Source organism: Scyliorhinus canicula, chromosome 4 (genome assembly GCF_902713615.1).
Source record: "Scyliorhinus canicula chromosome 4, sScyCan1.1, whole genome shotgun sequence".
NCBI classification, from domain to species: domain Eukaryota; kingdom Metazoa; phylum Chordata; class Chondrichthyes; order Carcharhiniformes; family Scyliorhinidae; genus Scyliorhinus; species Scyliorhinus canicula.
In genome coordinates this window covers 218,927,041-218,943,038 of record NC_052149.1, presented here as the reverse complement: position 1 = coordinate 218,943,038, position 15,998 = coordinate 218,927,041, and the positions used below count along the sequence as shown (strand labels likewise).

The 15,998-nt window shown below is 42.4% G+C and overlaps 1 protein-coding gene across 1 annotated transcript in view; it reads left to right on the top strand.

The window, feature by feature from the left end:
• LOC119965372 (HMG domain-containing protein 3-like) overlaps window positions 1-15,451 on the top strand; it is a 60,119-nt gene extending 44,668 nt beyond the window's left edge. Inside the window, exons 16-17 of the mRNA XM_038796076.1 lie at window positions 13,090-13,299; window positions 14,916-15,451. Coding sequence (XP_038652004.1) covers window positions 13,090-13,299; window positions 14,916-15,362 — 657 coding nt within the window. The 3' untranslated portion in view covers window positions 15,363-15,451. The remainder of the gene's footprint in view (window positions 1-13,089; window positions 13,300-14,915) is intronic.
• Window positions 15,452-15,998: the final 547 nt, after the last annotated feature.

Genomic DNA, 15,998 nt, shown 5'->3' with positions numbered 1-15,998 from the left:
AGGGTGGGGGGGGGGGAGGGGGAGGGGGGGGGGGTGTGTTAATGGTGACTGGGTGATTCCTGATTCCGGTTTGAACATGCGGGCTAATGTTTGGGATTTGGTGGGAGGATGGGATCGTTGTTATTGTTATGGGGATTGACATATTTGTTGCTGATTATTGTTTATTGTTGGTGGGTGTAAATTTGGGAGAAAATGTGAAAAAGGAGGAGAATAAAAACATTTTTTTAAAATAACCGCACAGAAAACACAGATAGGGCAAAATCAGAGGGTTAATTTATTTCACGCACACTCAAAGCACGGAAAGGGGTTTGCAACATAACTCCCGGTACATTCACACAGTAAGAGGGATTAGATGCAGACCAACCAAATTATTATTTGACATTAGTCCAGAGTCCAAAATCAAAAGTCCAATGATTTATTCCATCAGAGTGGCTAGCTGGGTGAAACTGATGCAGGGTAATCCACTTTTCCAGTAGCACTGACTTCCACGATTTGATGAATCAGTTTTGCACAAGGCACTGGTACAGTGGTTCAAACATTCCAGTCGAAAATAAGGTAGATGAGGGCCAAACAATTTAAACCTGGATAGAACTCTGTTTCTGCTGCTGCTATTGATGGAAAATGGTCAACTGTCTTTGTTCAGCCCAACAAGGCAATACTACAAATTATGGTAGCTTGTGCGGGTTTCCTCCGGTTTTCTCCCACAGTCCAAAGAAGTGCAGGTTAGGTGGGATTGGCCATGATAAATTGCCCCTTAATGTCCAAAATAAAAAGTTAGGAGAGGTTACTGGGTTATGGGGATAGGGTGGAGGCGTGGGCTTAAGTAGGGTGCTCCTCCAAGGGCCGGTGCAGACTCAGTTGACCAAATGACCTCCTTCTGCACTGTAAATTCTATGATTCATAGTTGGAGTATTGTGTGCAATATTACACTGACAACGGTGATAACTCCAAGGCAGAATAGTTTGTGGCTTGCAAGTGGTGGTATTCCATGCATCTGCTGCCCTTGCCCTTCAACGTGGTAGAGGCCATAGGTTTGGAAGATGCAGGTAATGGAGCCTTGGAGAGTTGCTGCTGTACATCTTGTATAGGAAACAAATAGCTGTGCTGGTGGTGTGGGATGCGAATGTTTAAATTGGTGAATTGAATGTCGACCAAGAGAGCTGCTTTGTCCTGGACGGTGTTGAATAGAAGATACAAAATCATACCTGAAATAGTAAGGAACCAGGAGCGTAATATGACTGAGGAATATTAGAATAGAAAATGTACTGGAGAGCTGAATGGGACTTAAAGCCAACAAATCCCTGGACTTGATGATCTACGTCCTGGAGTCCTAAGAAAGGTGGCTGCAGAGAGAGTGAATGCATTGGTTTTTGTAAAATTTCCTGGATTTTGGAAGGGTCCTAGTAGTTTGGAAGGAACAAATAACATTACTATTCAAGACTTTGTGCGTTCTCCCCGTGTCTTCGTGGGTTTCCTCTGGGTGCTTCAGTTTCTTTCCACAGTCCAAAAATGTGCAGGTTAGGTGGATTGGCCATGCTAAATTACTCCTCAATGTTCAAAAAGTTAGGTTGGGTTATGGGGATAGGGTGGGTTGTGGGCCTAGGTAAGGTGTTCTTTGAGACGGCCGGTGCAGACTCGATGGACTGAATGACCTCCTTCTGCACTGTAATGATTCTATAAGAAAGAAGGGCTGGTTTAGAATAGGGCTAAAGAGCTGGCTTTGAAAGCAGACCAAGGCAGGCCAGCAGCACGGTTCAATTCCCGCACCAGCCTCCCCGAACAGGCGCCGGAATGTGGCGACTAGGGGCTTTTCACCGTAACTTCATTTGAAGCCTACTTGTGACAATAAGCGATTTTCATTTCATTCAAAAAAACAAGAATGGCAAGGCAGTTAGCCTTGACATCCCTAGTTGGGAAAATGCTAGAATGTATTATTGGGAAAATGATAGCAGGGGCGATCAGGCATGATGTGGCATGATTTTTATGAGGCAATGTCGTGTTTTAACAAATTTTTTAGTTTTTTTTAAGAATGTAGCCAGTCGAACCAGTAGATGATGTAAGAAAAACAGCAAATGCTGTAAATACTCAGCCGGTTTGGCAATATCTGGGAAGTGAGAAGCAGGGTTGACATTTCAGTTCTGTAACTGTGATCAGAACAGTGCACGTCGATATTTGGATTGTCAAAGGACATTCAACAGGGTGTCACAAAAGATTGCTGCACAAGATTAAAAACTCTTGGGATTGGGGAAATGTATTGGCATGAATAGAGAATTCGTTAAAAGACAGAAAACAGAACATTTAGCCATTTTCAGTTTGGTAGGCTGTTATTGGTGGTGTACCAAAAGATCAGTGGTCGAGCTTCAGCTATTTACAATCTGTATTGATGACTTGGATAAAGAGACCAATAATGTATCCAGGTGTGGTAATACAAAGCTGTGAGGAGGACACTAATCTGCAAAAAGTTATAAAGGGTTGTGTGAGCGACCATTTAAGCGGGACATGGAGTATAGGATGGGGCAGTGTGTAGCTATTCACTTTGCTGGAAGGAGTAGAAAAAGGATATTTTTCAGTGATGAGAAATGGAACATTTTTAAATAGTGAGAACTATTAAATGCTTGTGTTCAGAGGGATTTGGGTGTCCTTGTACATGAACACACAAAGTTAACGTGCAGTACAGCAAGCAATTATGAAGGCAAGTGGTATGTTGGCTTTTCTAACAAGGAGGTAAGGAAGTCTTGCCACAGTTGTGCACTGCTGTGGTGAGGTCACACCAGGAGCATGTACAGGTTTGCTCCGTCTCTAAGGAATGATATGCCTACTGGGCTCACCACCACCTTCTTGAGTGCAATTCGGGATGGGCAATAAATGCTGGCCTAGCCAGCATGGCCACATGCCATGAATTAATACATTTTTAAAAGTGTTCACTAGATTGATTTCTGGAATTTAGAATGTGAAATTATTTTCTTGAAATGTGCGAAATTCTGAAAGTGTAACAAGGTAGATGTTGAGAGGCTATTTTCCCCTGGTTGGAGGGTGGGCAGGGAGTGGAAACCTCAGAATTAGGTATCAATCATTTCGAATTGAGATGAGAGATTACTTTCCTAAAAGGGTTCAAAGAATCAAAAAATATTGGAATCACTGGAGAAAGTGACGGTGTGGTTGAAGATTAGCCATGATCCTATTCAATCGTGGAATAGGCTCAAGGACGCGTATGGCTTGCTCGTGCTTATATTTCTTATGTTATGTCCACGTGACCTGGGTTTCCTCAAATGGCTTTAATCTGGAAACATTGCAGCTCGGAATCATAAACAGCGGTGTTTGCAGAATATCCTTTAAATCTATTATTGACTAGTCCATATTTTGAGGGTTCTGGTTTGTGGCAGGCGTTCTCTCCTGAAACGTACAGCACTCCAAAATAATCTGCTTTCATGTCTGTACCAGTGGTGGCCTTGGATTTAGTCCCAAAGATTTGTCTGAGCAAATGAGACTTTTATTTTTGTTCTCTCCCTCTGGCTAGCTGGAAAAATAAGCTAATAAGAAATTAGCCCATACCCATGGCAAAATATGCCATTAAAAACAGTTTTCTGGAAGTACTCAACAGGCCCGTCAGCAACTGTGGAGAGAGAATCCAACCTGAAACATTAGCTCTGAGTCTCTCCACAGCTGAATTCTTCCAGCATTTTTTGTTTTTATTTCCGATGTCCAACATTAATTGTAATTTCACTTTGCAAAGTATGCCCATATTGACTGAATTTCCCACTTGTTTTTGCCTAGTCCAAATATCATCCCTTGCCTAGAATCAGTACTTTAGTTGCCTTGGTGAGGTAAATTGAGAGTGGAACTGAATATCTGTCGCTCATATTTCCTCTCCTTGTGTTTTTGTCCTCAGTGCAGTACTTGGTTACTAAAGAGTGTCTGGCACAGCTGAGATTTAGAGAATCATTCACGTTCTCAGAATGTTGTGTTGCTCTTTGCCTTGGTGCATCAGCATCCTCTAAGTACGTACATTGCGGTAGGGAAACAGTAGTTGAGTTGTAATAGAAATTTCATGCCACCGTTACTGAACAACCCAACATTCCCACATTACACGTCAGCTCCATTTAAAATGAATGCTGTCGGAAATTAAGGGAAAACCATGTGACCGTGCATTCTGTGGGAAATTACTTTTATGAAAAGACCTTCACTTGTTTTCTTCTAGGATTATAATTCTAACATTTTAAATACAAATGCAAAATATGTGCATGTACTGTTGAATATAAGTGATATCACAATGGTTTCTTTGACAGTAGTGCACACCATTTAGCTCAAAGGAAACGCATGGTTAATGAATTTGAATGTTAGACTGTTTCACAGTAATGATCAATGAGGACTTATCGTCTTCTCTACTTTTACAGAAACATGTTTAGAAATTTTAAATAGGCAGCAGAGGATTGTTGTAGGCTCTTTTCTGTCTTTTAGAATTTGCTAAAAACAGGAGAAAACTCTGGAGGAGTTCTTTGGGGAATGGAACAAAGGAAAGGTTCTCAGTCTTTAAACCGACCAGTCCCATAGATCAGCACTCTTAAGGAATAAGTGTGCTTTAAGGGGACCCTTTTATTGTACGCCACTTTGGTGCTTTAATTCTCTTTAGAAGAATTGGGATATTTTCTCATATGTTGAGAGATTCGGCTGTGGAGGAGCAAAAGGATTTAGGTTTTATTTATGCAGATGACTAAATTAGTAAATTCTAATGGATGGCTGGCTGATAAGGGTAAATCAAGGGATATGGAGAAACGGCAGTGACCTGTAAAGGGAATTAAGGTACAGATTAGCCATCATCTAATACAATGCAGGTCATGCTCGAAGAGCCGTATGCCCTACTCCTGCTCCTGTCAGATAAAAAATGAAATGAAAATCGCTTATTGTCACAAGTAGGCGTCAAATGAAGTTACTGTGAAAAGCCCCTGGTCGCCACATTCCGGCGCCTGTTCGGGGAGGCTGGTACGGGAATTGAACTGTGCTGCTGGCCTGCCTTGGTCTGCTTTAAAAGCCAGCTCTTTAGCCCTGTGCTCAACCAGTCCCTACAGAGACAACAAAGATTGCATCAATGTATGCCAGCAGTGAGGAAAACCTACTTTTTTTTTTTTTGGCCTTCCTGGTATATTGTTACCTTACTGGAATAAGTAAAAAAAAAACAATTCTATAAATCTGCCACCGTACAGAAACTCTTTTGTGTAGAATATGTACCAGAACTTTATGGATGCTGAGCTTCCAGAATCTGACTTTTAAAAGACCCTTACAAGTTGGAGAATAACTTAGTAAACACACACTCTGGAAAAATGGGCCACTTTAAAACATCTTGCACCACATTAGCTTATTTTGGGTAAGTATCTTGGGGGATAGGAACATAGGAATTAAGAGCAGAAGTAGGCAAATCAGCCCTTCAAACCTGCTTTGCCATTCAATCTGATCATGGCTGCTCTCTTCCTGGTCTCAAAGCTACATCCCTACCTGTGCCTCATATCCCTTTAACCCATTTTTAAAATCAAAAATACATCTGTCCCCCTCTTGAAGCTATTTAATGATTTGGACTCCACCACACTATGGGGCAGCGAATTCCACAAATTCACCACCCTCTGCGAGAAGCCGTGCCTCCTTATTTCAGTTTTAATCCACATTTCAGTCCTGTGATTCAAAGTCCTCTTTTATTTGGCAATTACTTTGAGTGAGTTCTAGTAGCCTGTTTATAGCATAGAAATGGAATTGGGTTCAAGTCCCTACAATAAGCGAGTGTCAGGGACTTGTCAAACTTCCCAAAGATATTTGAAAATCAAGAGGTGAAAGGGAGGGAGGGATTTAATACATTTATCGCAATCACCAGGGAAAAGATACTGGCAAAACTATTAGACCTAAAGTCTGACAAGTTCCCAGTCCCCCAGTCTTCAAAGAACTAGCAGCAGAGATAGTAGAGACATTTGGTTATAATCTTCCTAACCTACTTGAATTCTGGAAGGACCCCAGCAATTTGCAAAATAGCAAGTATAATGCTTTTATTCAAAAAAGGAGGAAAACCGAACGGCCAGTTAGCCTAATATTTGGCATAGAGGAATCGCTACAATCCATTATTTAGCAGATTATAGCAGGATGCACGAAAATAATAATGGGATCAGGCAGAGTTAACATGGTGTTTTAAAAGGGAAGTAGTGTTAAACTGATTTATTAGAGTTCTTTGAGGAAATAAAAAAAACATACGGGGAAGCTGTAGATGTGGTATACTTGGATTTCCAAAAGACATTCAATTAGCTGTCACATCAAAGGTTGTACACAAAATAAGAGCTCATACTATAGGAGTTAACATAATTGCATGAAGCGGGATTGGTTAGTTGACAGGAAGCAGAAAGTAAATGGGTGATTTTTTTTTGGGTTGGCATGCTGTAGCTAGTGGAGTGCCACAGGGATTAGTGTTGGGGCCTCAACTATTTACAAACTGTATCAGTGGCTTGTGTGATGAATTTAGGAATTTCATATGCATATTGTATTATATGTATCTGGTGCAGTAATGGCTAAAAGCCTAGGTTTGTGTGTGTATGTGCCTGCTGCAGTAATTATTTTTTAAATCTTGGTTTAAAAGACAGGTAGACACTCTGGCTTCAGAAGGTAATTAAAGCATTGTAAAAGTAAGATTATAATTCATTCCAATTATGTACATTGTTTGCCAAAATGGGGCTAATGGAATAGAAAAAAAGTTCCTGGGGAGTAGATAATTAGAGATATTGGGATGAATTCTCTACCTCCTCAGCCGCGTGTTTCTTGTCGGCATGTCATCGCCGGCAGCAGGATTCTCTGTTCCTGATGCTGGCCAATGGGATTCCGTATTGTAGCTACCCCATGCCGCCATGAAACCCACGGGTGGGGCTGCGTTGCCGGTGGAACGGCGAATTCACCCCCTTGTGTTTAGCTTTAGTAAGATGGTCATAACCAAGTTTGTGGGATAGAGATAATGCAGTTAATGGGAGGACCAGGGACTGAAGCAGTCAGGTGTTGAGTTAAAGAATTTGCTGTGAAGCGAACATGAGCCTTTGCCAAATGCTGGAAGGTTAAACAGTAGTTTGACACAGACAAGAATCTGCAGGCTTTTCCTGAAGAATCTCTCTCTCTCAAAGCAGTTTATCCAGGACATCTCTATACAGCAAGTATTCCTGGGTTTGCTGACTATATTTAAAAGTGAGTTTTGACCCAAGATGGGTTTGCTTGATTAGAGATAACAAGATAGCAATTAGTTGATGTTTCATTTTATTGTAGTAATTGTAAGCTATTTCTGGTAGGTTAAAGTTAATTTAATCCCGTGTTAGTAATAAAGTTTGTTTTAATATACCATATTCCTATTTGTGCATAGAATCACTCCTGGAGCTAAGTATCCTTTCCTCACAGTCTTACAGATTCAGTAAAATATTGGTGTTTCTGTCCAGTATCCTAGTAACTGTTGTAGAGTCTGGGCCAGGATCATAATACTTGGATGAGGGGACTGAATGTGTAAGTTTGCCAATGACACCAAGGTAGTTAAGAATGTAAATTGTCAAGATGAGGTTGAGAGTATACAGAGGGATATAGATAGGTCAAGTGAATGGGCACAAAATTGGCAGATGGAGTATAATGTAGGCAAATGGGAACTTGTCCACTTTGGCAGGAAGAATAGAAATGTCAGTATACTCTTTCAATGGAGAGAGATTGCAATGCTCGGTGATACAAAGGATTTTGGTATCCTGGTACATTCACAAAATGGTAGTATGCAGGTGCAGCAAGTGAATAGGAAAGCAATGGAGTGTTGGCATTTATTGCAAGGGGAGTGGGATATTAAAGTAAGGAAGGTTTACTGCGACTGAACAGGGCTTTGGTCAGACCACAACTGTACTGTGTACAGTTTTGGTCTAATTATTTGAAAAAGGATGTAAATATGTTAGTGGCAGTTCAGGGAGGAGTCACTCGATTCATTTCTGCGTTAACCAGCCTATAGAACATAGAACAGTACAGCACAGATCAGGCCCTTCGGCCCTCGTTGTGCCGAGCATTGTCCGAAACCAAGATCAAGCTATTCCACTCCGTCATTTTGGTGTGCTCCATGTGCCTATCCAATAACCTCTTGAAAGTTCCTAAAGTGTCCGATTCCACTATCACAGCAGGCAGTCCATTGCACACCCTGACCACTCTCTTGAGTAAAGAACCTACCTCGGATATCCCTCCTATATCTCCCACCCTGAATCTTACAGTTATGCCCCCTTGTAACAGCTACATCCACCCGAAGAAATAGTCTCTGAACGTCCACTCTATCCCCCTCATCATCTTATAAACCTCTATATTAAGTCGCCTCTCATCCTCCTCCGCTCCAAAGAGAAAAGCCCTAGCTCCCTCAACCTTTCCTCATAAGCCCTATCCTGCAAATCAGGCAGCATCCTGGTAAATCTCCTTTGCACCCTTTCCAATGCTTCCACATAGAACATAGAACAGTACAGCACAGAACAGGCCCTTCGGCCCTCGATGTTGTGCCGAGCCATGATCACCCTACTTAAACCCACGTAACCCGTATACCCGTAACCCAACAATCCCCCCCATTAACCTTACACTACGGGCAATTTAGCATGGCCAATCCACCTAACCCGCACATCTTTTGGACTGTGGGAGGAAACCGGAGCACCCGGAGGAAACCCACGCACACACGGGGAGGACGTGCAGACTCCACACAGACAGTGACCCAGCCGGGAATCGAACCTGGGACCCTGGAGCTGTGAAGCATTGATGCTAACCACCATGCTACCGTGAGGCCCCATCTTCCTATAATAATGTGACCAGAACTGCACACAATACTCCAAATGTGGACTCACCAGGGTCATGTATAGTTGCAGCATAACCCCGCGGCTGTTAAACTCAAGCCCCCTGTTAGTAAACACTAACACACTATAAGCCTTCTTCACGGCTCTATCCACTTGAGTGGCAACCTTCAGAGATCTGTGGACATGAACCCCAAGATCTCTCTGTTCCTCCACATTCCTCAGAACCCTGCCATTGACCCTGTAATCCGCATTCAAATTTTTTCTACCAAAATGAATCACCTTGCACTTATCAGGGTTAAACTCCATCTGCCATTTTTCGGCCCAGCTCTGCATCCTATCAATGTCTCTTTGCAGCCTACAACAGCCCTCCACCTCATCCACTACTCTGCCAATCTTGGTGTCATCAGCAAATTTACTGACCCACCCTTCAGCCCCCTCCAAGTCATTGATAAAAATCACAAATAGCAGAGGACCCAGCACTGATCCCTGTGGTACACCGCTGGTAACTGGTCTCCAGTCTGAAAATTTTCCATCCACCACCCTCTGTCTTCTATGTGATAGCCAGTTACTTATCCAATTGGCCAAATTTCCCTCTTTCCCACACCTTACTTTCTTCATGAGCCGACCATGGGGAACCTTATCAAACGCCTTACTAAAAACCATGTATACAACATCAATTGCTCTACGTTCATCTACACACTTAATTACCTCCTCAAAGAATTCAATCAAATTTGTGAGGCAAGACTTGCCCTTTACGAATCTGTGTTGACTATCCTGGATTATGCTGCATCTTTCCAAATGGTCATCAATCCTCTCCTTCAGGACCTTTTCCATTAACTTACCGACCACCGAAGTAAGACTAACTGGCCTATAATTACCAGGGTCATTCCTATTCCCTTTCTTGAGCAGAGGAACAGCATTCACCACTCTCCAGTCCTCTGGCATTCTCCCAGTGGACAGTGAGGATCCAGAGATCAAAGCCAAAGGCTCTGCAATCTCATCCCTTGCCTCCCAAAGAATCCTTGGATATATCCCATCTGGCCCAGGGGACTTGTCGACCCTCGGGTTTTTCAAAATTGCTAATACATCCTTCCTCAGAACATCTACCTCCTGCAGCCTACCCGCCTGTATCACACTCTAATCCTCAAAAACATGGCCCCTCTCCTTGGTGAACACTAAAGAAAAGTATTCATTCAACGCCTCTCCTATTTCTTCTGACTCCATGCATAAGTTCCCACTACTGTCCTTGACCGGCCCTACCCTCACCCTAGTCATTCTTTTATTTCTCACAAGAGTAAAAAGCCTTGGGGTTTTCCTTGATCCGACCCACCAAGGACTTCTGATGCCCCCTCCTAGCTCTCCTAAGCCCTTTTTTTTAGCTCATTCCTTGCTACCTTGTAACCCTCAAGCGACCCAACTGAACCTCGTTTTCTCATCCTTACATACTCTTCCTTTTTCCTCTTGACAAGACATTCAACCTCTTTTGTGAACCATGGTTTCCTCACACGGCCATTCCCTCCCTGCCTGATGGGGACATACCTATCAAGGACACGCAGTATTTGTTCCTTGAACAAGCTCCGCTTTTCATTTGTACCTTTCCCTGACAGTTTCTGTTCCCATCTTATGCTCCCTAATTCTTACCTTATCGCATCATAATTACCCCTCCCCCAATTATAAACCTTGCCCTGCCGCAGGCCCTATCCCTCTCCATTACAATAGTGAAAGACACCGAATTGTGGCCACTATCTCCAAAGTGCTCTCCCACAAACAAATCTAACACTTCGCCCGGTTCATTACCCAGTACCAAATCCAATGTGCCCCCCCCTCTTGTCGGCCTATCCAGATATTGTGTCAAGAAACCCTCCTGCACACAGTGTACAAAAACTGCCCCATCCGAACTGTTCGACCTATAGAGGTTCCAATCAATATTTGCAAAGTTAAAGTCACCCATGACAACTACCCTGAGACCTCCACACCTATCCATAATCTGTTTTGCAATTTCTTCCTCCACATCTCTATTACTATTTGGGGGCCTATCGAAAACTCCTAACAATGTGACCGCTCCTTTCCTATTTCTAACTTTGGCCCATATTACCTCAGTAGGCAGATCCCCTTCGAACTGCCTTTCTGCAGCCGTTAAACTATCCTTGATTAACAATGCTACTCCTCCACCTCTTTTACCACCTTCCTACTCTTATTGAAACATCTGTACCCCGGAACTTCCAACAACCATTCCTGTCCCTGTTCTAACCATGTCTCCATAATGGCCACCACATCGTAGTCCCAAGTACCAATCCACGCTCCAAGTTCACCTACCTTATTCCGGATGTTCCTTGCATTGAAGTAGAGACACTTCAACCCACCTTTCTGTCTGCCAGTACACTCCTGCGACCTTGATACCCTCCTCAGTACCTCACTACTCTCAACACTGGCTTATGGACTACAGCTTGTTTTCCCAGCCCCCTGACAAATTAGTTTAAACGCCCCCCCCCCCCCCCCCCCCGAAGAGCCGTAGCAAATTTCCCTCCCAGGATATTGGTGCCCCTCTGGTTCAGGTGCAAACCGTCCTGTCTGTACAGGTCCGACCTTCCCCAGAATGTGCTCCAATTATCCACATACCTGAAACCCTCCCTCCTATCTTGTGAAGAAATGTTGAACAGTTTAGGCTTATACTATTGGAATTTAGAAGAATAAGAGATAATCTTATTGAAACATATAAAATCCAGAGGAGATTTGATAGGGTGGATGATCAGGAGGTTGTTCAATCTTGTGCGGGAGAAGAAATGAAATGAAATGAAAATGAAATGAAAATTGCTTATTGTCACGAGTAGGCTTCAATTAAGTTACTGTGAAAAGCCCCTAGTCGCCACATTCCGGCGCCTGTCCGGGGAGGCTGATACGGGAATCGAACCGTGCTGCTGGCCTGCTTGGTCTGCTTTAAAAGCCAGCTATTTAGCCTGGTGTGCTAAATCAGCCCCTGAAGAGAACTAAGGGAAACAATTTCAAAATAAGGTCTCCCTTTTGAGATGGTGATGTTCTCACAGACCGTTATTAGTGTGTAGAATCTCTTCAGAACCTCTCAGAAAGAACAACAAAGTGATCTCGGGATATAGTTTTGTAGCTCCTTGAAAGTGGAGTCACAGGTGGACAGGGTGGCGAAGAAGGCATTCTGCATGCTTGGTTTCATTGGTCAGAACATTGAATACAGGAGTTGGGACGTCTTGCTGAAGTTGTACAAGATATTAGTACGGCCACACTTGGAATACTGTGTACAGTTCTGGTCACCACAGTTTTCATGCTGTAAACGTCTATGACTTCTGTGACTAAGTGAGTGCGAGGTCATTGAATTTATTCAAGGCTAAATTAGATAGGGTTTTAGTCGACAGGATGGGGCAGACAGTAAAATGGAATTAAGACCACAATCAGATCAGCCGGGATCTTATTGAATGACAGAGCAGGCTCGAAGGGCCATAAGGACTACGGCTAAGTCCTATGTTCCTTTGCCGCTCATTGTTCAAATGCAAAGCTAATTGTAAGAGTAGATGTGTAGAATTCCTTTTTTAATGGAATTTCTGTAACTTTTAATCTAAATTGATTTGGAACATTAAAGAAATAACAAAAACTTCTGTTCATAAAGTGCCTTTCACAACCTTAGGATGTCTTCAAACTATTCACAGCCAATACTTTAAAATTACTTATGGACAATCATGATAGTTAATTTGCACACAGCAAGCACTCAAAAATAGTGACATTAGGGTCAGTATTTTGAAGGTGTGCGTTAAAGGCAAAATTGACCAGGACACCTGCGAGAACTCTTGGTGCTCTCCAAGTAGCTCCAAGTGTTTTTTTTATTAAGGTCCATCTGCTTAGACCACAGGGCCTGGTTTAACATCTCACAGGAATAAAGTGCTTTCAACTCACTACAGCTGTGAGGGATCAATTTGGATTATATGCTCAGTTCCGGTGTTGAAGTTTAGAAATCACGACCGTCTGATTTTAGTGAAGTTTTCTGGTATACTGGCCAATATTTACCACTCGGCCAGTATTACTAAAGCAGAGGGTGTGGTCATTTATCTTATTACTGTTTGAAAATAGGCTGCTGCATTTCTCTGCACCAGTGACTGCAATTCAATAGAACTTTGTTGTAAAGTGCTTATGAATATCTTAAGATAGTAGAAGGTTGTATCACTGCAAGTTCTTTCCATTCCATCTTTCAAATTGCTGAATTGAGTATTGGTGTCTTCATTTGCTGCAAAATAAAGTTCCCAAATTTTTTGACTAGGTTGTTTGTGGATCAAAATATCTTGTGAGAAGAGAATCTGCACGTGACCATGTTGACCTCCTGATATCTTCGCGCTACTGGCCCCCTGTATATGTTGTTGACATGGCTCCAAATGTTGCACTAAATGCAGATGTGCGGTACCCTGAAATTGCTGGACAAATATGGGGACATAACCAAGGCTGTTTTTCAGATCCACTGGAGCCACCAAAGGTTTGTACCATCTACGTATTACTACAGTAAGCTGAAGCACTGGGTTGCTTTTGTTTGAATTTATTTTATCTATGTTTAAGCAGTTTATAATCCAGGTGCACTTCATGGTTTCTGCTTCATGTTCATTAGCTGGTTAACTATTTGTATGAATATGATTTTTTTCAACTTTTAAAATGCATTGCCACAGCTTAAAATTTTGTCATAGATTTCCTTTCCATCTCTAACCTAATCCATCCCTTTAATTTCTCTGCTCGCAACCCCAACGCACTGTCCATCTGGCCTCTTATGAATGACCCCTCCCCTCACCCCACCATCAGCAATTCTGCTCGGGTTGGATACTCTGGAATTTTGCACACAAAACCCTCCAACTTTTAACTTTCCTCTAAAGCCCTCCTAAAACTCACTTCCTCAATCAACTTTTGGTCATCCGTTCTAATTACCCCTTTGTGCTATGAGATCGTTTTGCTGAAGGGACTGTTGGTGCTTTGGTTTAAAGTCTCATTTGAAGGGCAATGTCTCCTACAGTGCAGCACTCCCTCAGTGAGACGGTCTAGATATTGATTGTGTCTGGAGTGAGTTGAAACTCTGGCTCAGAAGCGAGAGTGGTACTGTACCAACATGGGCACCTTAATTGATTGGCACAGTGGCTACATTTTGAATGTCTGTGCACTTAGTGCTTTCCTAAGGGTAGGAGAAATACTGCCTAAAATTTTACTGTCTTTCTCTTACTTCCATTCTTGGCCTTTAATTTTTTTTTTAAATCATTCATTGAATGTTGGCGATGCTGGCTAGGGCAGCAATTATTGTCCATCCCTAAATGCCCTCAAGAAGGTGGTGATGAGCTGCCTTCTTAACTGCTGCAGTCCATCTGGTGTAGGTACACCCACAGTGCTATTGGGGAGGATGTTTGAGGATTTTGACCCAGAGATAGTGAAGGAATGGCGGTATATTTCCAAGTCAGGATGCTGCGTGACTTGGAGGGAACTTCCAGGTGGTGGTGTTCCCTGTGTTTGGAAGGTGGTGTCTAAGGAGCCTTGGTGAGTTCCTGCAGTGCATGTTAACTTCATACTTGTGACAATAAAAGGTTATTATTATTATATTATTATTGTAGACGGTACACATTGCAGCAAGCTTGCAGTGGTGGAGGGAGTGAATGTTTGTGGATGGGGTGCAAATCAATCTATCTAGATTGCCTTAGACATTCAGCAGATTGCAGCACCATTGTTGTTCCTTCTCTTTCTATCCTTTACAAGGATACAACATGGAGCACCAAAGCAGTATTGAAAATTGCAGCTGCTAATCTTGAATGTGCCCAGGGGACAATCTGAAAGTATGGGAAATGGAATATTTCCGAAATATCCCCGTGACTGGTTCGATTGCACAACATTATGAGTGATTAACATCAGCCCTCCCTACCCCCATCACTTTTTTTGTCTGAAAGAATCCCAAGAAATCTTGCAAATTTTTGTAGAACCAAATATGTCACTAGATATGTTCATTAATAAACTGGATATCTCAGTTTCTGCTTTTGGAAAGTATTAGGTGATAAAGTAGGCCTTTTAGAATGCGGTAGAAGAGATTCTATGAGTGAATTTAAAATTGGATTCTTCTTTCAGCATGTATCCTGTCCAGAGCTACTTGATCAGCATTACACTATGGATGTGACTCTAACGGAGAGCAGCATTCAACATCCTATTACCAAGTCCAATGCCCGTAGAATTGTACACCATGATGCAGACCAGAGCTCAGAAACGAACATAACGGCAAGACACCATTCTACCAGTTTATGCAGTGAACTGGAACCATACAACAATATGATCAAAGCTATTCCGGAAAGCAAAGTGCATGATGTCCGGCAAAAGTCCATCACTTTTGAAAATGCTACTTACTATTTTTTATACAATCGCTTGGTTGACTTCCTCACCAGCAGAGACATTGTAAACCAACAAATCAATGAAGTCTTGCAGAGCTGTCAACCTGGAGAGGTGGTGATAAGGGATAGTTTGTACAGACTGGGGATAGCACACCTGAACACAGAGAGCGAAACCGAGGAACTGGCATAACAACTGATCCTTAATATTAGTTAAGGAAAATGATTTGTCAAGTAATGTATTTATTCACTGCTTCTATTTAATTAAAAATGTGTTTGTGATTTCTTATCTTCATTTCTAAACAAGCTATTGTAATGGACTGAAGAAGGTTGATTAGCTTCGATTTGGGTTCTCCTTGAAATTATACTACTCGGAGAGCATTTTCAGTCAATGGGTGGGATTTTCCAGACCCCCCCCCCGTTGTGTGTTTTCGGGCAGCGGAGGCAGCTCGCCGCAGAACATTTTGCAGTCAGAATTGTTATTGGTCAACAGGCCTATGTTTCACAGCTTTCTGTGACAATTTGGCAACCATTTTCATAAGTTTACAAAAAACTTATGATGGACGAGCGCTAACCATCTGCCCCAATACGTAGGTCATGCATTCACAGTCTTTGAATCTGCACCATTATGCAGTGATTGTCCTAATGTGCTCCATCCTGTGCTCCAGTTCACTTTTGAGATGGAGCAGTTTAACAACTCACTCCCTTCCCTCAATGTGCTAGTTGAGAAATCTGCTAATGGTTTCTTCACTACTGTCTACTGCAGACTTGCATTCACCAGTTAATACGCAGTTTGGGTTTGTACAGGTCTACAAACTATAAGGTTGGT